This window comes from Gouania willdenowi, chromosome 16 (assembly GCF_900634775.1).
Source record: "Gouania willdenowi chromosome 16, fGouWil2.1, whole genome shotgun sequence".
NCBI lineage: Eukaryota > Metazoa > Chordata > Actinopteri > Blenniiformes > Gobiesocidae > Gouania > Gouania willdenowi.
Window position 1 is genome coordinate 33,308,734 of NC_041059.1, and position 22,976 is coordinate 33,331,709.

At 38.5% G+C, this 22,976-nt stretch overlaps 1 protein-coding gene across 5 annotated transcripts in view; it reads left to right on the forward strand.

Annotated features, from left to right (window-relative positions):
• Window positions 1–22,976, forward strand: part of cnot10 (CCR4-NOT transcription complex, subunit 10) — a 45,772-nt gene that overhangs the window by 14,823 nt on the left and 7,973 nt on the right. For 3 of the 5 annotated variants that reach the window (XM_028470218.1, XM_028470214.1, XM_028470216.1), the window contains exons 2-14: window positions 2,839–2,930; window positions 3,710–3,871; window positions 3,947–4,097; window positions 8,273–8,412; window positions 11,257–11,340; window positions 11,419–11,502; window positions 11,640–11,757; window positions 15,348–15,497; window positions 15,635–15,837; window positions 16,488–16,609; window positions 16,682–16,858; window positions 19,943–20,023; window positions 20,118–20,231. In XM_028470218.1, the coding sequence (XP_028326019.1) occupies window positions 2,880–2,930; window positions 3,710–3,871; window positions 3,947–4,097; window positions 8,273–8,412; window positions 11,257–11,340; window positions 11,419–11,502; window positions 11,640–11,757; window positions 15,348–15,497; window positions 15,635–15,837; window positions 16,488–16,609; window positions 16,682–16,858; window positions 19,943–20,023; window positions 20,118–20,231 (1,637 nt within the window). In that variant the 5' untranslated portion in view covers window positions 2,839–2,879. Of the gene's footprint in view, window positions 1–1,785; window positions 1,844–2,838; window positions 2,931–3,709; window positions 3,872–3,946; window positions 4,098–8,272; window positions 8,413–11,256; window positions 11,341–11,418; window positions 11,503–11,639; window positions 11,758–15,347; window positions 15,498–15,634; window positions 15,838–16,487; window positions 16,610–16,681; window positions 16,859–19,942; window positions 20,024–20,117; window positions 20,232–22,976 lie in introns of all 5 variants that reach the window. The other 2 variants (XM_028470217.1, XM_028470215.1) reach the window with 2 other exon arrangements.

A 22,976-nucleotide genomic window follows, 5' to 3' on the forward strand; every position in this document is an offset into this window, starting at 1 on the left:
ATTTTATTTGGAATCTCTCATAGGGTGTAATGTATGGTCTTGAAGTTAATTAGTTGGTGCGCTACATTTTTGGAAGTCGAAGTGAGGTTGCCGAGAGGGAGATTTTTAAAGTTTTTTCCGCTGATTTAATGTTTAATTTAATTGATTTTTAAACTGTTAAATGTTTTCTGTTGTACTTTTGAACTCACTCAGTGCCATTGATGAGATAACTCGTCATTTCAAATCCAAACGCTCAGTGCCATTGACGAGATAACTCGTAATTTGCATTTTTTCACGGGGATTACTAGAAAACACCCTGGCGGAGGTCCCTCATCAATATCTAAGCTCCGGGGTGTTGTTGTGACCAACTGTGCCCTGAAGATGGCAGCAGTACACCTTTAGATGAGAGATTAGCCACTGATGCTACCATTAGCTGAGGAGGAGAAGCAGGAACGAGTGAGATTATGGCGCTACAGAGTGATATTGTGACATATCCAGCAGCTCACAGCTCCACATACTAACACAGAACATGTGTGGACCTGAGTGGATTATTGATAATGTTGAGATGGTGAGATAAAACCATCTACTAACCGGGCTAAATGGGTCATCCCTGCGTGTCGGGAGGAGGGAGGTGGGGGGGTGTAGGGGGGGTACAAAATACCCCCAGCCTGTGAGCCAGATAGCAAAATAATAGGTGACATGTAGGAGGTAGCAGTGCACCGTTGGATGAGAGATTATCCATGCTCAGCAGAGCTCAGAGGGAGAGAGGAAAGGCGTTTACGAGACAGAAAATGGGGCTACGTACAGAGTTGACTTTCCTAGCAGCGCACACTCGACCAGAGCATGTGTGGAACTCATGGGTAGTGTAACGATGGTGAGATAAAACCACAAAAAAATGGGGAACGCAGTGACACACTGCATGTCCGGGAGGAAGAGGAAGTTGCGTGTGTGTAGACTGACCAGTGTTTGGAATAACGGCGTTTAAAATAACGGCGTTTGTTTTTCAGTAACGGGGTAATCTAACTAATTACTTTTTACGCCGTTACAACGCCGTTATCGTTACTGAACGTTAAATGCGGTGCGTTACATGCATTGATTAAATAAACTGTTATCCGAAAGTATCCCTGGCTTCTGACTCAGCTGTTGTGAGGAGGCGGGTGAAAAACAAGGTGAGCGATTATGATTGGCATAGGCGGCGTCATGTTTCATGGTAGCCAATCAGAGTCAGTGTTTTTACACATGTGCCAGCAAGAGGAGGCGGGTTAAAAACAAGGTGAGTGATTATGATTGGCTAAGGCAACGTGCCAGCACATGTGGCGCACACACACACACACACACACACACACACACACACACACACACACACACACACACACACACACACACACACACACACACACACACACACACACACACACACACACACACACACACACACACACAGAGCAGATTGGATGAAGCAGCAGAGATGGTGAGTGTGGAGCAGTCAGATTAAAAGTTGACATTTTTAAGGCGATACAAACACTACTTTAAATTAATTGTGGTCAAAGGCAAGAACGTGTATGTGAAGTGTACATTATATCCAGGAAAGAAGACTTTGTCGACATCCGTTGTAAGCAACTCAAATTTAATGAAGCGCCTCACAACGACACATGCATCTAAAAAATGTGAATTCTTTCTTTTTTTAATAGTAATGCAAATAGTTACTTTCCTTGTTAATGAGTTGGTTTTATTATAATTTAGTTACTAACGCAATTACTTTTTTGAACAAGTTGTGAGTAACTATAACTAATTATTTTTTTAAAGTAACGTTCCCAACACAGGAGACTGACAGGAGAGAAAGTTGGAGGAATGCCAAAATACAGTAAGAAATCAATTCAACTCTGACCCATAGCAAAATAATAATAATGTTGCCATCAAAAGCCCGGTCTGTGTTTTTTTTGTTTTGTTTTTTTATAAGGAAACAATGTTCAGATGTTTGAGTTGTCACTTAAGCAAAAAAATAGCTTTAAAGTCACTGACAGGGTTTTTTTTAGAAAAAGGCTTTTTTCTCAGCTTTTTGCTCTGAAACTGAAGATTTGTGTTAAACTTGCTCTATTCAAAAGCTGATTACAAAAGAACGAAACGAGCCAGAAACAAATTTTTTTTTTGATGAAAGAGAGGCTTCAATCTTTCAGAATCCGGTGTCAAATTTCAGATAGTCATAGTAGAAAATATTCTGTGGGTCTTTAAAAATCAATCAAAATGCTCAAAAACGGCTGGCACTGAGGGGGTAGAAAATCTGAAAATGGCTGGCACTGAATGAGTTAATCATGTAAAGCACATTGATATGCCTTGTGTATGAAATGCGCTATACAAATGTCTTAATATTATACAAACATTAAATAACTATTTAAAAATTGTAATAGTAATAATAATATAATAGTAATAGTGTACATATTTACTTATTAAAATCTAATTATTTCTAATTAGACACCGTACCCCACCCGAACAAAGTAGATTGTGAAAAGCTGTTCATGGTAGAATGAGCTTTTTTGTATTTTTTCAATGAAAAAGGAAATAACATGTTTATACCAAAAACATTTGTAATTGCAACAGTTTCTGGAAAAAAAATTACAGCTTTTTTTTTTTTGGAGAAAATGCTGAAATTTGGTATGAAAGCAAATTTTAATAATTTTTTGTTTTTCAACATTAGTAGCTGCCGTAACAATGTTCCCTCACAGGCAGGATAATGTGCAGCTAATGAACTGAAAAAACTCTACAGTTTACAGCTTTATATTATAATCTGTTTTTAATTTCAGGCGTCAGGTTGCTAACTTGTTTGAATATTGTTTTTCTCTGATTCTTGTTTTGTATCAGACCAAAATGAGACAAAGCTTGAGGGCTCACGTTCCGCAGAGATGACAGACCAGGAGAGAGAAATGGCAGCGAGTGCCTACGAAGCTTTTATGGTAAAGTCTGTCACACACAGAATCAGTACTTCACTCAGTGTGTTTAAGGCCCATCACACACTTCTCACCCTGAGACACACCGTCGCTCTGTAACTGTGCCTTCTCTTGCTTACAAGTAGTTTAGGTTTCCAAAAATATACAAATAAAGTGGTAAACTTTCATAGCAACCTCTCAAGCCTGATACAAAAGCCTTCATTAAAACTAGTAGTAGTGGACTAGTGCAGAATACGCATTGGAAACTTACCCACTTGTCTTTTACAGGTTCCTTTGCTGTGGTAGATGTTTAATCTTGGCCTTGTTTCTTTTTGGGGTCTTCCATTGGCCAAGTAGTTATTGCGGCTTCACTGTTTTCTAAAATCTTAAAGTGAAAAAGGTGAAAGATCATTCAGATATTTTATAAACCACTAAAAGAATCTTATAATCAATCTGAAACTTAACCACTCCAATTGTACATTAAATATGGAATGTTTATTGGAGATGAAATGGAACTGAATTTTCTGCTGTCACGTGCACTTGTTAAAGGATTACCAGTGACCGTGGTTTAATTAAATAAAGGCCAATTAATTGTTTTTGATCATTTTAAGGCAAATAGTTTTTTTTCAATTAGAAATGCATTCCAACAAATGTATTGATACTTTGAAGCCCAAATATGTGACATCCAACCATTCCGATTGGACAGTTGGATGACAAATTTTCTACTGATATTGAACTTGTGCTTTGTGTTTGTTTGAGTCACATGACTAGGAGAACACTACCACTGCCTCCTGTGTACGTTTTAGGCTCAAAAGTACGACGAGTGTTTCAAACACCTCACATCCCTGCAAGAGCTGAACAAGGACGACTACAAGATCTCTCTGAATAAAGCCGTTGTGGAGTTTTACAAAAGCAATCAGACCACAACAGGAACTCTGAAGCAGACCATGATGTCCATGAAGAACCAGGTAGCTTTGCTTTGGTGCTGAACAAGCATCCAGAAAAGCCCAAGCCCTGATTAAAGTGTCAATAAATCTTTTCAGGTTCACATTTCAGCAGAGGATGTTGATGGTCTGGATGATGTTGAAAACAGTTTGCTGTATTATAATCAAGCCATCATCCATTATCACATGCGTCAGTACTCTGAGGCCATATCCATAGCAGAGAAGCTCTACCAGTTCCTGGAGCCATTTGGTAAGATAATGATTTAAGGGCTTCTTTAGTCAAATTAACATAGCTGAAGACACAATTCTTTAACAGATAAGGACGTAGTATTGGATCATAGATCAATGAATCAAAGATCCTTTACTCACCGACAAATGTAAAAGGTTTAAATGGTGTGAAAATCTGTTTTGATCTCCAACAAAATACTCGCTTTGTTGACATGTCGGAAAGATTTTGAAGTGAAAACACTTCTATGGATCCATCTACAGGACTACACATCCCACAATGCAATGCACCAAACCTTTCCAATAAGGATTTCCCATATTTTGATATGAAACTGATCTTTTCTACCTCTGCAAAAGTCTTAAAGTCGGTCATAAAGTCAGCCACTGTCCCCTTCTGCTGTGAGAGGCCCCGCCCATCAGGTCATGTGTGCATGTGCGTGCATGCTTGCTACACGGGATAACAACAACACTCGGAGCATGGTCAACCTACTAGCATGTCCGCAGTTCGGGGGTATTACACAAAAAAGAGAGCAAAGGATTGCAGTTTGTAATTCCTGTAACTCGGAAATAATTCTTGGGGAAGCTGCAAACACCACACCGCTGAGTGTGCAGCATTTGATGCTAGAAATCAAGCTCATGCTAAAGCTAGCGGAGCAAAGAGCCAATGGGCCGCTGTTAACTCCTATTAACAGTGAAAAGAGCATAGCAACTATGAGGAAAATGATGGAGTTCACAGCTTTGGATATCAAGAAAAAGCTACCAGTAATGTACAAGTGACTGCAAAAAGTCTGAGAACAACATATCTGTGCCATGTTCATTCTGTCACTACCCATTGACTTTTGAAAATGTTTCACTGCTGCACTTTATTATTTTTGTAGAATGTTTGAATTTCAGGAGCTTTTATCCTGTAAGCTATTGCAAGTTATTTTTATATTGATATTTTACATTTAAATATCCACAAACTCTTTGGACATTTTTTTTATTTTTGCAATACAAGGAAACTTAAAACTCAGGACACTTTATTTGTGCTTTAAGATGTTTTGTTAGTTTGTCCTGTAGATAACTATTTTATCATCAAGAGAATAAAATAGACTTTTGAGCCGCAGTTTTAACTTTGAACTTTTTTTTCCCAAGCTAATGATCTTTGATGATGATGATTGATAATTAAATCAGCACAGTTGTTTCTCTAAAGTATTTTGTTGCTCAATTAAAAAAAAAAAAAACCCCACTTTTTGAGACCCGTACTACGAAGCTGGATTTCCTTTTATCTCGCTAACTTCCTGGATTTATTTGGTGTGTGATGTACTACAACGCTGGCTGACTTCTTATTGTGCTAAATCACCGTGGTAACTTACGCTGAATACCTAACCTGGTCGGGACCAGGTTTTGCTTTGGATAAGATCAGAATGAGTTCAAAAGTCCTGCCTCCTGACCAATCAGTTCTCTTGGAAAATTAACTGTCCATTGTTAGAAGATTAAATCTTTTAGGAAAGGTATAGATTTACTTGTCATAGACTGATCTACACTCAGTCAAAAGTATCGCGGACAGATGAACTATGTCATTCTTTCATTAATTCATACATACGATATAGTAACGCAGATAGCAGGAAACTACTACAGTGAAACAATGCTCTTTCATCCCAGTGTGTGTGTTATGAATTGAGAACTACCTAAATAGAAACATGTCTGTGCTGTAATATAGTGAAACTGATCAGAGCGTTGTCCGTTTATCATCCCATAGATTAATATTGTATCATCTCACGCATTTATGTATTAACAGCGTCAGCTGCTTCCTGACTGCATTTCTTTCTTTCTGTTTTTTCTGCAGCAGCAATATTGTTTTTGGTCTAAATTATGGATTTTAATTCTTCATATTTTTTTCATTTATTTTTTTCAACTTTTTATTTATTCAGAACAATTTCCATTCAAAACAGCACAGTGAAATGTACTGCACATAAAACAAGGACAGATACAGAGTAATTAAAATATAATAATTGAGAAAAACAACAAAAAAAAATCATGCATACAACAAGCAAAAATAATAAAGCTAAACAACATACATATCTAAATAGAGGAGGAGTCTCGGGCCCTAGTTTTGATCAAAATTGGTTCTCTTCAACTTCAATATTAGTCTTGCTGTAATCTTTTTGATGGTGCATAAGTTTACGATTCTGTGTCTCCATTGTATTATACTGGGGGGTTGTGGGTTCATCCATGAAGCTGTAATTTTCTTTTTTGCTACGAAGAGCATCACTCTCAGCAAGTAGTTGCAATCTTTATTAAACAAATTTTCCAGTAGAATGCCTAACACATAAAGAGCTGGAACAAAAGGAGGTATGACACCTACTAGGTTCTCTAACTCTTTTTCTATACCTCTCCAGAACTCTACTATCTTGGGGCAATCCCAAAATATGAGTAAAAATGTGTTGTATTATTTTGCTGCGATAGCTGGAGTAGGAAAAAATAGCACATCTTGACCTTCCAATCAAACTCCTTCCATGATGGACTGTTAGTTTATGCCCTGAAGCCAAAGTGTCCTCCCAATCCTTGTCCGTTATTATAATGTTCTCTTCAAGTTCCCATTTTTCTTTGATGTCACTATTGTTTCCGGTGAATTATTTTTGTAGTGCTTTATAAATCTTTGAAATCAACCCCTTTTTGCATGTATCCTCTGTATACAACATGAATAATTCCTCTACATTGGTTGGTTCTTTACATATTTTTTCCCACTCCTTATGTTTCTGGAGATAATGTCTCAATTGCAAATACTTGTAAAAGTCTCTGTTTGGTAAATTGAATTTGTGTTTGAGTTGTTCAAATTATTTTAAGATTCGTCCCTCGAAGACTTGTGCAATTAATATTAACTTCTTACTTGTCCATTTTTCATATCCTTTGTCTATCCTACCTGGTATAAAATCCAATTTTAGTTGCTTTGCCCACTGAATTTGTTACATGCAATTCTTTTTGGACAACTGACCATATTTTTATTGTTTCTTTAATCATTCATTCTGAATTTTTTGCTTTTTTGTTCTGATCCAGTCATCAAGGGTAGTGATCCTAACTCCATCCTTGGGCATGCCCATTCCATTTCCACCTATAGTGTATCTTTGTCCTTAGTTATCCATAATATGAGTGCTCTAAGTTGTGCACCCAAGAAATAATTCCTTAGATTTGGTAGATTTAATCCTTCCTTTTTCAACAGTGTCTTATATTTAATCATCACTTTTTTGTTTTGCCATAAACACCTTGATATATTTTTGTCCCGTATTCTAACGGTGGATTTGGGGATGTTTATTGGAAGTGATTGAAGAAGGAACAGTAGTCTTGGCAGGATGTTCATCCTAAGCATCTCCACCCTCCCACTAAGTGATAAAGGCACTCCCCACCTATCCATATCCCTTTTAATTTCGTTCATTAATTTACCGTAATTTGCATCATATAACTTTGAGGTTTGAGGTGTAATAACGACCCCCAAGTATTTAAAACCTCAGTCCATTTAAAATGTACCTTTTTCTCAGCTCCGTTTGACTTCCCCCTGATATCATCATAGCAATTGATTCATCCTCAGTCACATATCCTGATACTTTACCATATTCCTTAAAGGTCCTATATCATGTAAATCAACTTTTTTGAGCTTTTAACCTTGTTACATTGTTATTTCCTTATCAAAAACACCCCCAAAATATTTTTGGGATTCCTTCCTGCATCTCTTGAGAAATTGTTGTTATTGTTATTGTGTGAGCAAAAATAAAATCATTTTGGTGATCACTGGTCATACTGTAAAAGGCGCTCACTCACTTCATGAGTGAGCGCCTATAGATGCGACCACTCATAAATATTGATAAGTAGGCCCCAAAATGGCCCAATTTCAGAACTACTCAGAAAGTGACTTTTCAGAGGCTAAAAATCTGGAAAACAGGCAAGTTTGAGAAAATAAATCACATATACTATGTTTTTGGGGTTCTTAGAACAAATGGAGATGGGTGAAAAATTAAGTTAGTTTTTTTTTTTAATTGAAACATAATGTAACTTTCTATGTGTTTCTTCGCCTTTTATTAACCAACAATAATCACTTCTGGCTTACTGTCTAGCTCACATTTCACTGCCCTCTGTAGATTAGATCTCAGGCTCTCGTCATACTTTGTACACGCTTATAGTAGATGAAACTTTGGCGTTGATTCATTTTGTCATTTGTCCTAGAAGAGAAGTTTGCTCAGGCTGTCTGTTTTCTGCTGGTGGATCTTTACCTGCTAACGTTCCAGCCAGAGAGGGCGCTCCACCTGCTCGCTGTGCTGGACAAACTCGCCGTTCAAGGAAGCACCAAGAACAACAAAGGAGAGGTATGCACTACGCACCCTACATGTGCATGTCAGGGTTACTATCTACCTTTTGCTGCTCATTACAGAAGAAATAACTTTTCTAAGTTTGTCCAAAGTCTATAAGTCATATGAGTGCTTGGTTTTCACATTACACTGGTTTGCTCACCAAAACATTGAAACAGGAAATTGAAAATAAAATAAACACTCCAACTGACAATTAACTGTATACATTTAATCTATAAGATACAGCTATGTGAAAAGGAAAACAGGTAATTATATGGAAATTACCATTCAGGGATTCCAACTATAAGACTTTGCATTAAGGTTTTCCATCAATCCTTTTCCAGCAGATCTAACAGAATGACAAATGCAGTATTGGACCAACATCACTTTTGACAGTAACTAGTACTGTAACGCAATATTTTTCTAAAGAAATAACGCCGTTACCGTTACAATATGGTTGTTAGGTGCAGTGTACTTCCTGTTTACAGTGGCGCTACATATTTTTGCGGGATGCCGTGCCAAACACAGTAAAACAGTAGAAGAAGAAGCATTGTCAGCATGTTTCTGTTTACATCACGTGCACCAATCATGGCGAGTCAATGCGAGAGCAGGACGTGCTTCTCAGAGTGGAAATACGCGCATTATTTTTGTCTCCCAAAGATGCATCAGTGAAGCTAAGCTAACGCTGCGGCTGGATTTTAACGGACTGTGACTGTTATCCAGGAACAGGTCAGCCAAACTATTGCACGGTATGTTGTTGTAAATATGCAGCCTGTCACTACTGCTGAATCACTGCTAACAGCAGCTCATAAGCCTGATATGTTTAGCATTGTGTAGCTGAGAAAAATGCTGTGAATTAGTTTTTCCACATTTATTCTTATAAGCATTTTCAACAGCAGAATGTGCACCTGGAATATGCACAGCTTACTTTACATTACTGTGCTAAGGCTGAAAAATTGAAACTGAACTGAAATTACTGTTTTAATTACGGAGCAGCTGTTTTGTGCTTTATATGCACATCATTTATGGTTGCTTTATAGCAGTTGATCAACATTGTATTATTATATTATTACAGCACTAATATGAAGCTGTATGGACACAAATGACCCAAAATAAATAATACATCATTTAATTCTAAGTAACTCAAAAGGTACTTTTTCCAGTAACGCATTACTTTTTGGTGTAAGTAATCAAAATAGTAACTGAGTTACTTTGTGAATGAAGTAACTAGTAATGGTAACTAGTTACTTTTTTTCAGTACTAGCACAACACTGGACAAATGGACTTGTGTTTGTGTTCCAATACACTTAGATATACTGTATGAAGGCCTTTGTTTTGTGAGCAGAAATTCACATGTTGACAGTAACCTTTCATTTATTTTACAGTCTTACTAGTGAGTTCTTACATGAATATGCAAAAAAATGTGGATTCAGGAGCAAACCTTCATTGTGTGTGATATGAACTTGAGGACTCTCACTCAGAGCTACTGCTGCACTCACAAAATAACAGAGTGAAACTGAAATAGCTTCATGCAGAAGTTTCAGAGGAAACCTTAGCCTACTTAGTACCATACGTACTAACCAGGTAAACCCATTCTAACACCCTGATTAGGCTCCATTTGTATTTAAAATGGGCTTTTCAAAGCACTCCAAACTGACAGGAAAAACAGCTGCTCTTTTTTCACCCTCTAACTAATATCAGGGAGTAACTAACCTGCATTGCCTTTGCTTATCACTAATATCAAACGGTGTCACACAGTGTTTGATATTAGTATAAGGCAAAGCAGTTTTCAAAAACGTTTCTTTGTTTTCACAGTTTAGTATGTTTGCGAGTCAACAGCTACTAAAATGATCATTATTACAATAATTCCTTACAATTATCTACTAACATCTACAATTTTCCACATCCGCATAAGTTTTCTGCACATCTTATTGTTTTTCTTTGTTTATTAGTGCTATGTATGTATCGATCAATATTATGCATATTGACCGATATCCAATATACATAAGTTTTTACTCCCCATATTTACCCAATATCGATACTGTTATTCCCCTACATCTGATTGCAGAAATCATCTAGTTTGTGTAATGGAACAACAAACAGAATTATTTTTCAGACTCTTTATCATGTTGGCCTGATGGTCAATGCAGACATAAGACAGACCTGAAAATTATGGAACATCTGTAATCATTCTTTGTGCAAAATAAGAAAAATACTTCATTTTACATTCTGTAAAACATGTCATATTTATTCATGATGATTGTTTTCAAACAATGAAGATACTTGCAGCCATTCCTACTTTAAACACTTACTACCTACTTACATTTGGTATTTGAGGGTCAAAGCATAATTTTTACAATATCCAAACATTCTGTTTCAGAGCTTTAGATGAGGAAGAAATCAAACTCCCTTGATTTACAAAAACTCTTGCAATCTGCTCCACACACACAAGATGGCCCACACTTCGTGTGTTCCACCTCTCCATGGATGATGCGGCATCTACAAATAGTAATATATCAATGGGTTGATCAAGGAAGCAAAGCCTTTTATTGCATCTGTAAATTTTACCAGAGAAATGGCTGATATCAGATACTTAATTTTAAAATCTGATATCGGCCGATACAGGTAACATGCAAATAATATCATTCATCACTAATGTCACTGAGTAGGAAAGTGATCTGTAAGGATGCTTCTTTGATCTGCTTCATAATCCGATGAACTGAGCAAACCTTCTAGTGAAAGCAACCTGCGGACGCTCTTAAAATCTATTGGTAATTGTTCGTTAGTAACTAACCTGGTGTTTTTCACTCTGTCATGAGAACTCTAAATTTGGCTAATTCTGTTAACTTTTTGTGATTTCAGAACAACAGTTCAAACAAAGATGTGGCAAACCAAAAGGCTGAGTTTGCAGCCATGATAGAGGCAGCCAAGTCCAAAATGCACCAGGCAAGATCTTCCCTTTCATCCACAGTCCACTCTGTTTGGGCCTTGTTGGCCGCCACTAACCCGTGTTTTCCTCTACAGTACAAAGTCCGAGCTTTTATCCAGATGAAGTCTTCCAAAGCCTGTAAGAGAGAAATCAAATCAGTCATGAACACAGCAGGGAATGTAAGTTTGAACTGTTTTTTTTTTAAGCAGTACTACTAGTACTTCACTATGCCAAAAATCTTACTTTTAGCTCAGCAGTCACTCTACTGTAAAATAAAGTATTTCTGACTGAGTCTCTGATCTTTCCTTCCCAACAGTCGGCGCCTTCACTTTTCCTCAAGAGTAACTTTGAGTATTTGAGAGGAAACTACAGGAAGGCAGTGAAGCTGTTAAATAGCACCAACATTGCAGACCATCCTGGACCAATGAAGACAGGTGACTCACGCTGCATCGAGTACAACTTTAACTTTAAGTGATTGACCTCAACCCAAGCAGATTTTAATAAGGGATCCAATCTTACTTGACTATTATTACAGTTAGAAGGTAAATCCTGCCCATGAAACCTGATTTAGAGTGAGAAAAACAACATGCATTAGTTCCTGTGACCTTCTGCCACTTTTGGATATCAATGAGCTCACCCTTTACTGAGATTCGGCTTGGTCCTGTCTGTGCCATCGTACTAATTATTGCATACTTGGACACAAAAGGAACTTTTAGGCACGCATGGGTACTTTGAACTCTGTTTTTATTTTGCATAACAGAGAAACACATACATCAGCCGCACCATCTGTTTAATACAGGCTATTTGCTCGGATGCTCTCGTCTTTACCTGAGGACCCAGAGGAGCCCTGCAGCCACTTAGCTGCCCCCAATGTTAACTGTGTGCATCCTCTACTTGATAACTGTAATTACCGTCCAATATAAACAGTGCACATGAAGTTGCTAATCATGTTTATAACTCACTATTCACATCTGTGCACGCGCATGTAGAATGAGTAACGGTTTGAAATGGGTTCGGGCTTAAAGAGACATTGACTTAATTCGGGTCGGACAGGTTCGTGCCAGGTAAGGTCTTCTTTTTTAGGCCTGATCAAAGCTCTACTGTGTGCCTCCTCCGCTTTGTAACCCATAATCACTGCCCAAAATTAATGGTGTGCTTCATAATCTAAACAAAAACAATCAACTAAACAAAACAATCAAAAAATATAAAATTAATGAGTGTTGGGGGCTGTTTTCATACCAGTTACAATATTACTGCGGGTCCCACATAATACCTAATCTTATTTAAAAAAAAATATACAGTATATTGTCTTTGTTCTTGGCTACTAAAGGAACACCTCAGAGAATAAAGAACATCATAATTAACCCCGTTTGTGCATCTCAGTGTATATCAAGACGCATGCCCTTCAGGAAATAGTGTTTCAAAGGGATGTAAATAAATTTCCCGGGGGGGATGCCCCCAACCTCCCTACCACACTTGTGCCACGCGATCCCACTACGCTGTGAAAAATTCCTGGTGAGAATTTTGCATAAACCTAAATATTGTATTTTGTTTAACAGCAAACGACTCCATAGTTACAACCTCTCTTTTCTTTTCACTCTCTGAAAGATATTTTAGTTTTTGTGCAGTTTCTTACTCAGAAATTGAGTCTGTATTCAGTAGGGCTGGGACAATACCCTTTTGTCCTGATTTGATTTTAGTCCCGAATCTCGGGTGCAAATTCAATTTAAATTGAGATTTTGATTTGAAGTATTGCAATTCTACAGTGACGGTTATAACGATTTTTTCCTTATCCAAACATAGAAGTTGAATCCTAAACTTCTAGAAATGTCACAGTTCCACAAAACAATGCACATCACAATCATTCAAGGATTTATCATATTTATTCAGTGATTTATTATTATTTATACTGAAATAAATGAAATAAAACCATCAGAAAGGAGGTAAACAACATGTACAAAAGAACAAATTTGTACATGACTTTTTGAAGTTGGTAAACTGAAACGCTTGTTCATCAAGCTAGTGCTTTGGAGTGTCTAGGTTTTTGTGTAGGAACATGAGCTGGTCAACATGTTGGGTATAGTTTAGAAAGTGTCTATTTGTACGGTTGCTGTACGGACAATCCCCTGTACTATTGGTACGGTTACCAAAGTACAAGTACTTAGGGTTAGGTTTTGGGTTAAGGTTAGGTTATAACCCAGTATCGCAACAATTTTTAGAGTTAGAGTTAGGTTTAGGGTAAGGTTTAGTCTTAGTCATGCGACTTAAACTGGGTTAGGGTTAGGTCACTTATCACGTGTTTAGGCTTCTCCAAAAGAGAAGTCCCAATGACGTATTGCAGTGTGAAGATGGGCTTCATCTTTCTGTCCGAGCCACAGTTAAAATATCTCTTTTTCCTCTCATACTAACGAAATTGGAAAGTTTGTTTGTGTGGAAAGCCTGATTTTTATGAGCACTTCTTACATTCAGAAATGACCAGTTGATCATTGACCAGCGTGGACAGAACTCTGCGGTCTGTCAAGAGTTTAATTTCACAAGCTGCAGCTGACGTATGCACCGCGGCACACGGAGCAGTGTTTAATACTGCTTTAGTCATGTCTAAATCCGGTCACCATGGAATCAAAAGTGTCCATACTTTTGATTTAAATCGTACATTGTAAAACCCAGCTGCTCGAATTCTTCCTCGTGCTGCAAGTCTTCCTCGTGTTTGCACTCACTTGTTGGTGCATTACCGCCACTCGGTGGTCGCCCACGAAAATCTGAAAAATACAATTAAAAAAAAAATTGATACCAGAATTGATTATAAAAAATCGGCACCCAAATAATCGCGATAAATCATGAAATTGATTTTTTTTTTCACTCTTAGTATTCAGTCAAACTGTATATTTTGTAAAAAAGAGAATATTGTTTTTGTCAAAGCTTGAACATGCTGGGATGTTTTTTATTTGAGGGGAAAAAGAGCAACTTTTCCAACCAACCTAACATGTCTTTTTTAAAGATTTTTTTTAGCCCTAAAATGTGGGCATTTTATGTGTTTATTTTACCTTTTACTGAAAGCTGCAGGAGACAATAGTTTGTTGTGATCTCTATTGTGAACACTCTTTTATTGACGTTTTCGGAAAAGTTTGGTGCATTGCATTGTGGGATGTGGAGTCCTTTAGACGGATACATAGATGTGTTTTTACTTCATTCTTACTTTAATTTCTTGTTTCTTCTTCAGACAAAGAGGACAGTGATTTGAGTGATCACCTCACTCAACCACACATTCAATTTCTTCCGGATTTGGATCGTTCCTTGTAAACCCTATAAAACTTGATGATACCACATTTTTGAATTTGGCAAAATGAGAACTTTTTTTTTGGCACGAAAATCGTGCGTTTCGGACGATTTGGACTCGTTTAGCCCGATCTGAACATTTTTAAAATCGTATTTCACATTTTACAAATATTGCATTTATCCGTGTGTGTCTCTGTCTCTGTCTCTGTGTCTGTCTCTGTCTCTGTCTGTCTGTCTGTCTGTCTGTCTCGCAATTACACATGAATTAGCGAGATCTTCTGAGTCTTTGCTGCAACAGATTCGCAGCAAAACCGGAGGCTGTTGTGCTTCAGGGTAGCAGTTTCATGGCAGATACGCATCCATTGGAAATTCAGGGTAAGAATGAAGTAAAAACATTTTAAGGCATCCGTCGACAGGACTCCATATCCCACAATGCATTGCACTAAACTTCTCCAACAATGTCTACAGTGTAGCTTAAAACCAACATTTTTTATCAGCAATCTTCTCCTTTTACATCTTTTCTTTCAAAGAAATTGCCTTGGATTTTTTTTTATCTATGGGGCTTACACTTTGTCTTTATCTAAATATTATAAACTTTTGTTCTGGATTTTTCTTTTGCCATTTTGAAACCTGAAACTCAGGTTTTATTTCACTCTCTTTTGGAGCATTGTGTCGGCAACTTTGACCCCCAAGCAAAGTCCCATAATTAAATATATGTCTGATTTTTCTTTTGGCTCCTTTGTTTTAGGTGAATGTGTTCGATGCATGTTCTGGAACAATTTGGGCTGCATTCACTTTGCAATGGGAAAACATAACTTAGGCATTTTCTACTTCAAGAAAGCTCTGCAGGAAAATGACAACACGTGTGCAGAGCTGGGAGACGGCAGCGGCATCCAATGTAAGACAGCGTTTGCTTCTTTATGGCGCACTCATACCAAAGTACGCTTTTCTTTAATATTTTTTGTGAACCATAGATACAAGTAGTAATGTTTCAGACAATGAACTTCACTGATTTCCTTTTGCTTTTGTCTTCAGCTAAAAGGTTCACTGGTGTCCCGTTGTGCGCGTTACTGGCCAACAAGCGCCACGAGCTGCTGTATAACTGTGGGATTCAGCTGCTGCACGTGGGCAGACCACTGGCTGCATTTGAGTGTCTAATGGAAGCTGTGCAGGTTTACCACTCCAACCCTCGCCTGTGGCTGCGGCTGGCAGAGTGCTCCATTTCTGCTAACAAAAGGGCAGGCTATCAAATTCATATGTTTTGCACTGCTTTGAATCTGCTTTAATGCGTGACATCACCTCTTGTTAACATACAAAAGGTAACTTAAATTAGGATTAGCAACAACAGAGGCTACAAAGATAAGCTCATAGTGGTTACAGCTAATATATTCAGTAAAGATGTCTTCTTAAACTAAATACACTACATAAATTGGATCAGATTTTTTTTTACAAATTTTATTGTGGAGTTGAAGTTCTTCACAGAATTTTGCTAATGTGATTGACTAAAGTTAAAAATCCTAAAAAAAAAAGTTTCTCACAGAAGTCATTTAATTAACTAATTTAAAAAAAGAGTCAGAGATAAAAACAAAGCAGAGAAGGGAACAATTTTAAAAATCCCTCAGCAGGCTGTTCCACTGTCTTGGAGCATAAAAACGGAAGGAGTCTCCCAACTTTTTAGTTTTGCTCTTTCGAACAGTTTGAGATGTACCAGAGGATCTGAGGGTCCGTCTGGGTTTATAAACTAAAAGCATCTCTGATAGGTAGTTTGGAACGAGGCCGTGTAGTGCTTTATAAACTAATTTTGAACTGTTGTTGAATAAAAGCATGTTGTATTTTTTGGTTTTCCCTGCAGTGTCTTTTCAACAGTCTCTTGTGTTTGATGTTTCAGGGGGGTGAGCAGGAAACCAAAGGCCTGCCTTGTAAAAAAGGAATAGTTCAGTCGGTCGTGGGGCAGGGCTTCCATCGGAAGATCGTCTTGGTGTCACAGTCCACGCAGAATTCAATCTACAGGTCAGTGTCTACCACACCACTAGTATGTTCTCCTGAAACAGGACTGCAATCATGTCCTTTGTGTTTGGACAGTGAGGGCCAATCAGCAGCTATCCCTGTAGCCAGTTTGGAGTTTGCTGCCATCTGCCTCAGAAACGCTTTGCTGCTGCTTCCTGAAAACCAGCAGCAGGACAAGACAGAGAATGGCTCCAAAAGCTCCAGTCAGCCAGGGAGCACCGAGAGTGGGAGCGAAAACAGCGACACCTGCAGGTGACAGACATCAGTTACATGTTCTCACACGTTTGGAAAGCTGTTGGCAGATATTTGATATCAACCGTAGTTCATATCTGTCAAGTTTTGGATTTGAAAATAAGGGAAATTTTCTGGCACCCACTACGAGCCGTCCCACGCGCCCAACCAAGCTCCAGTATTCCTTATATTTTAACTCATTCAGTGCCAGCCATTTTCAAATTTTCAACCACCCTCAGTGCCAGCTGTTTTTGAGCATTTTGACTGATTTTAAAGACCCACAGAAGATTTTCTACGATGACTATCTGAAATCTGACACCTGATTCTGGAAGATTGAAGCCTCTGCTGTCATGAAAAAACCATTTGTTTCTGGCTCGTTTCGTTCTTTTGTAATCAGCCATTGAATAGAGCAAGTTTTACACAAATCTTCAGTTTCAGAGCAAAAAGCTGAGTAAACAGCCTTTTTGTAAAAAAAAAACCCGTCAGTGACTTTAAAGCTATTTTTTTTTGCTTTAGTGACAACTCTAACATCTGAACATTGTTTCGTTATATATAAAAAAAAAAAAAAACACTGAGACCGGACTTTTGATGGCAAAATTATTATTATTTTGCTGTCTGTGTCAGAGTTGAATGGATTTCTTACTGTATTTTGGCATTCCTCCAACGTTCCCTCCCGTCAGTCTGCACACAGACATAACTTCCTCTTCCTCCCGACACGCAGCAATGACCCGTTTAGCCCGGTTAGTTGATGGTTTTATCTCACGATCACAACATTATCAATAATCTATTCAGGTCCACACATGTTCTGTTAGTATGTGGTGCTGTGAGCTGCTGGATACGTCACAATATCACTCTGTAGCGCCATAATCTCACTCGTTCCTGTTTCTCCTCCCCAGCTAATGGTAGCGTCAGTGGCTAATCTCTCATCTAAAGGTGCACCGCTGCCATCGTCAGGGCACAGTTGGTTACTACAACACCCCACAGCTTAGATATTGATGAGGGACCTCCGCCAGGGTGTTTTCTAGTAATCCCGTGAAAAAACGCAAATGACGAGTTTCTCGTCAATGGCGCTGAGCGTTTGGATTTGAAATGACGAGATATCTCGTCGGGGGCACTGAGTGAGTTAAGATAGATGTACAATAAATCTAAAATACCCACTTGTCAACCACTTACTAAATACAATTATGTGATTAGAGTCTGGTAGGTCGACCTTTATTAACATTGAAATGCTGTGAACATTCCTACTAGGGCTGGGTGATATGGACCAAAACTCATATCTCAATATTTTTTCTCAAAATGGTGATATAATATAAATCTAGATAATTTTATTTCAAATGAAATCTGAGAAGAAAGAGAATTCTGGGTTAAATTTGCTGATCCAAAATGCTACACAGGCTCATTTATTAACAAACAGCTGCACAATATGTGCCACTTTTGGTTTTTTCTCTTGTAAGGGACTGCATGTGTGAGTGATATGTAATCTGTAATATGGCTTGTTATGGGGAAGCTCTGAGTTAGGACTCTGTTCTGAGAAGTAAAAGCAGTGACTCTTAAAACTAGTATTTTGATACAAAATAAGCTATTATATGTAATAGAAAACTCGATACATCTAATTCTTAAATTATAAAACAGCCTAAATTAAAACATAAATGGATATATTAAGCACATGTTTATTTAATATACTTACAGTTTATATATAAGTCAACACATTGCATATTTAGTGTTAATTTCACATTGCTTGTCTTTAAGTTAGACATTAACATTTTATTTTCGTTATATATTTTTCTTTTAATTTCTCATGCTCACTCATGTGGTTCTCTGGTATTCACTAATGACTTATTAGACACATTTATTATAGACTTTACATTCTTTAACACTTTTTGAAAGCAGTGTATATTTGTGGTGCTTGTGATTGAATGATTTTTCATGGTGACTTACGTCGTTCTTTCCATTGTGGTAGACGTTAAAATCTCAGTTATTAATCTAACAGAACGTGTAACTGTGTCCCATCCTGCTGCTCTTTAGGAAGGTAAACTGTGTTCCAGTTTCCAAGGTATTTAAACGAGTTCTTTGTTTTTTTTTTTGCCGGAATGTCTTCATTCATCATCTCTCTTCTGAGTTGTTTCCGGGTTTGTTGTAATATCGCGAGAACTGTCACGCAGGCCATTTCAGGTGGAAGTTCTCGTGAGGCTAGTGACGGCGTTCAGTTTAGTAAGGCATTTTTTAATTATTATTACATTAAAATACGGGATATTTACAGGAAAATACTAATACGGGACGATGGCGGGAAAGAGGGGTAAAATACGGGAGTTTCCCGACCCAAACGGGATACTTGACAGGTATGCTGTAGTTAAGCTCTTCCAGTGCTCACATTACATGTACTCAACTTTGGTTCACGAGTGCAGTACACTAGTCAAGTAAAAGGGGGCACTAGTACTACGAGTAAGCCTTATATGCTAATTAGAGGGTGGGGAAAGCAAATTCAGTACTGCTATTGGCTTTTGAAAATATTCCAACCAGTCAGGGAGCTGGATTTTGTTATAATTAGTGATGTTGTGAATTGTGCTGAGACTGCCAAGCTTGTGAAAGGTTGCACAAGGAGAATACATTGAAAAATATTTGTATTACATACATGTGATCATTTATGTAGAGAAATATATTATTCATACATTCATAGTCATTCCCAAGAGCCACAAAACTTCCCAACAGACACAAAAATTCAATGCATGACAATTTGTCTGGTGAAGATACAGATGCCTGTGATTATAAACCTGGCCTATAGGTAGTTAGGTGTGCGTATGAAGCTTCGAGCAATGAACCCTTTCTCTAACAAATTGGCTCCAGTGGTACGATGCCTCTTGAGGCTTCATCTCACCATCACCAGTTATAATCCCTCTTACTTAATTTTTCATGAGGTCTACTAGAACTACTAGTGAATCTTTTGGATTTACTAGTAGTAAACTTAAAAAGTCTACTTGGCACCCCACAGTTTGAGAAGCACTGCTTTGAATAATCTTCAAACCTCTTACTGTGATGCTGTCAGTGTGTGTGTGTTGGTGAAGCACAGAGCTGAACATGTGAACATGTGCTCTGTATCCTTCACAGTGGGAAAGGTCTGGAGGCAGAGAAGTTTGTTTCTGCTGCACCGTCGTCCCCGATGAGGAAACAGGAAGTAGAAAACCTCAGGTTGGTGAACGTGTCCTCTATTGGTCTTGACTGGTTTAAATCCAGCTTGAGAATGGGACAGTGGTACAGTGAGGCGATGCTGTTTGTTTTGCAGGTGCTCCATCCTGGCCTGTAGTGCCTATGTGGCTTTGGCACTGGGAGACAACTTAATGGCTCTGAACCATGCGGAGAAACTGCTGCATCGGTTCAAGGTGTCGGGATCCTTCAAGTAAGTGCTGCGGCTGTGCTTCCATAGATCACTTTCCCATTTAAACCAATACCTGGTACCTGTGAACCAGTATCAGTACTCAACAGTGACAATTTTTAATACATTTGTCGGGTAATGTTAAATAATTAAATCTCAAAGTTTATTTCTCGATCTTTAAACTTGAACAAATATATCAAAACAACATCCAACTGTTTGAAATGAGGAAATGAGCTGATAATGATGACTAATGCAAGTTAAAATGCCAAGGTGACGTCATCTTGAAGGGCACACAACACCAAAAGTCATGTTAATGCTAAATGCAAGATCACATCCTAAATAGTGCGTCCACAAAATATTTTACAATATTATGTCCATCTTATTGTTCAATTCAGCATTTTATTGTTGCTTTTTGTGCATTTCTCAGCATTTTCAGAGCCTGGGATGGGGCTAATAACTAGGAATGTAACGGTATTGATGGTATCACAAGTCCCTCGATATTGTTGTGGTTATGTCACGGTATAAAATAATGAGCCGTTGCCGCTTACAATTAAAGTTTTGTGTTGGTTGTAGCGGACCTTTTCAGGGTAAACTACAAGTCCCATAATGCTTTGGGGTATCATCATAGGTTACAGGAGGTTGAGCCAAGGTGTGCGACTGTGAGGTCAGAGAGGAAAGGCAACATGGTGGATGGACGCAGCTAGCAGAGCGAGGTAGAAACAGAGGAGTTGGTAGAACCTGTACATGATGCAGCGGCTACAAGTCAGAGGTGTGGAAACATTTTGGTTATACCACATCAAGATACCAGGAGAAAAGGTGGACAATATCAGGGTGACCTTACAAAGTCTTAAATTGTCTTAAATCCAGATTAGTCACGTCCCCACGAGAATTTCTGGTGAGCACGGACTGAATGCTCTATTCATGCAGACAAACTGGCCGCGTCGTGTGATTATTTGTCACTGACTGTGATGCGCAGCCCTTTGCTTCACCTTCAGAGCTTAGTCAATGAAGTCTTTGTTTAAAAAAAAAAAAAAAAAACTCCCCCCTGCCGAGAAGCGAGTCATCAGAGCGAGTTGAATGCAGAGCGTAGGTGGAGAACAAAGTGAATAAAGGAGCTCAACAACAGGTAAATCACTACAACATCCTCTAATTGTTCTGTTTGGAAGAAACGTATCGTTAGCCTCTCTGGTAGCTAGCCTGACGCTAGTGTGTGTGCAGAAGTGTTTGTGTAATTTGCGTGTGTTTGTGTGTGAGATACCTTTTTTTATTTTAGTTTTATCACCTTAAGCAGGGTTTAAATGTGCTTATAGAGACTTAACTTGTACACAATGGTGGAAATAGTTTTAAGATAAAGTCTGGTCTGTAATGGAGTGAGGCTGGATTAATTACATTTAGACTGAGGTTAAAGTAACTTATCACATCTACTTAAATTTGTTTGATTTTTTTTTTGGTTACTTGTACTTTATGTTTTTTTTTTTTAATCCTCTGGCACTTTGAGATTTGGTATCAAATGTATCAAGTGCATTACAAATAAAATGTATTATTATTTATTATTAAGGCATGTTAGTAGCCCAAACACACACATACACTAATACTGCAAATAAAACAAGTTAATACTTGTTGTCGTAAATTGTACTAAAATACATACTAATGCTATACTATCTTTCTCATTTGATCAAAAAACATCAAACAATGACAGACTTCATGATGATAAACACATGATGTAAACACAGAGAGAAGCTGTGACTGAGATCATCCTCGACATGATGATCACTGACATGAGGCCTGTGTCCATGGATGAAGATGAAGCTTCACTACAATCATTCTCACCTTTAACCCAGGTCACATTCTGCCCTCAACGACACATTTTACACTTTACAAAGCTCATGGAGAGAAAATATGAAGAAACTTTAAAGAAAGTGAAGAATGCATTTAACACAAACCCTTTCACTGCAGATATATGGACACGTGTAACTAATGAAGTCTATCTTAGGGTGACCTGTCACTACATTCACAATGAGAAGAATAAAGAGGCTGAAATTAAAAATGTGGTGTTTGTAATCCGATTTATTGAATAATTTATTAATCAGTTAATCGATTATGGAAATAATAATTTGTTGGCTCTAGTTGAGAGGGAGTGCTTTCTCTGCCTCCGACAGCTTAGTGGGGTCGAGCCAACGTGCTTGTTCCTGAATAATCATGTTGCCCATCACTTTTCCCATGGCCTGCACTGATCAGCGCTGGGTACGGAGAGACACGTCAGCAACGTTCAATTTCCCCACCATCGTCGCTGGATCCTGAGACTGAGCGAAATCCTCACATAGCTTCGCTTGGTAAGCTGTGAGAACCTACGATGCGCGCCGCCGCATCGTAGGTTCTGCCAGACAGGTCCGACTGGCAACGGTCCGCTCTGGTCGGCAACATGAGACACCGCAGGCTGCCGTGGCAGCAGGTGGCTGGCGGCATTCGGAGCAGTCCCAGGCTCTCCATCGCCTCACAGTCGAGGGATGAGGCACCTGCCACAGGGGATTTTCCGCTGAAAGGGCGGTCCTGCCAGGGACGCGCTACTTCCACCAACAGCTCAGGGAAGACGAAGAGAATTTGTCTCGGCGCGACCTTGGAAGGGTGGAGCTTCTTTCCCTCATTGTGGGACCTGGTGGTATCCGTCACAACGACGGGCCACAGGATGGCCAGCCATGCCGCAGCTTGTCTGCACACATCCACCGTATCTAGGCTAAGAAGAGTAAAGACAGGTGTGGAACTCATCTT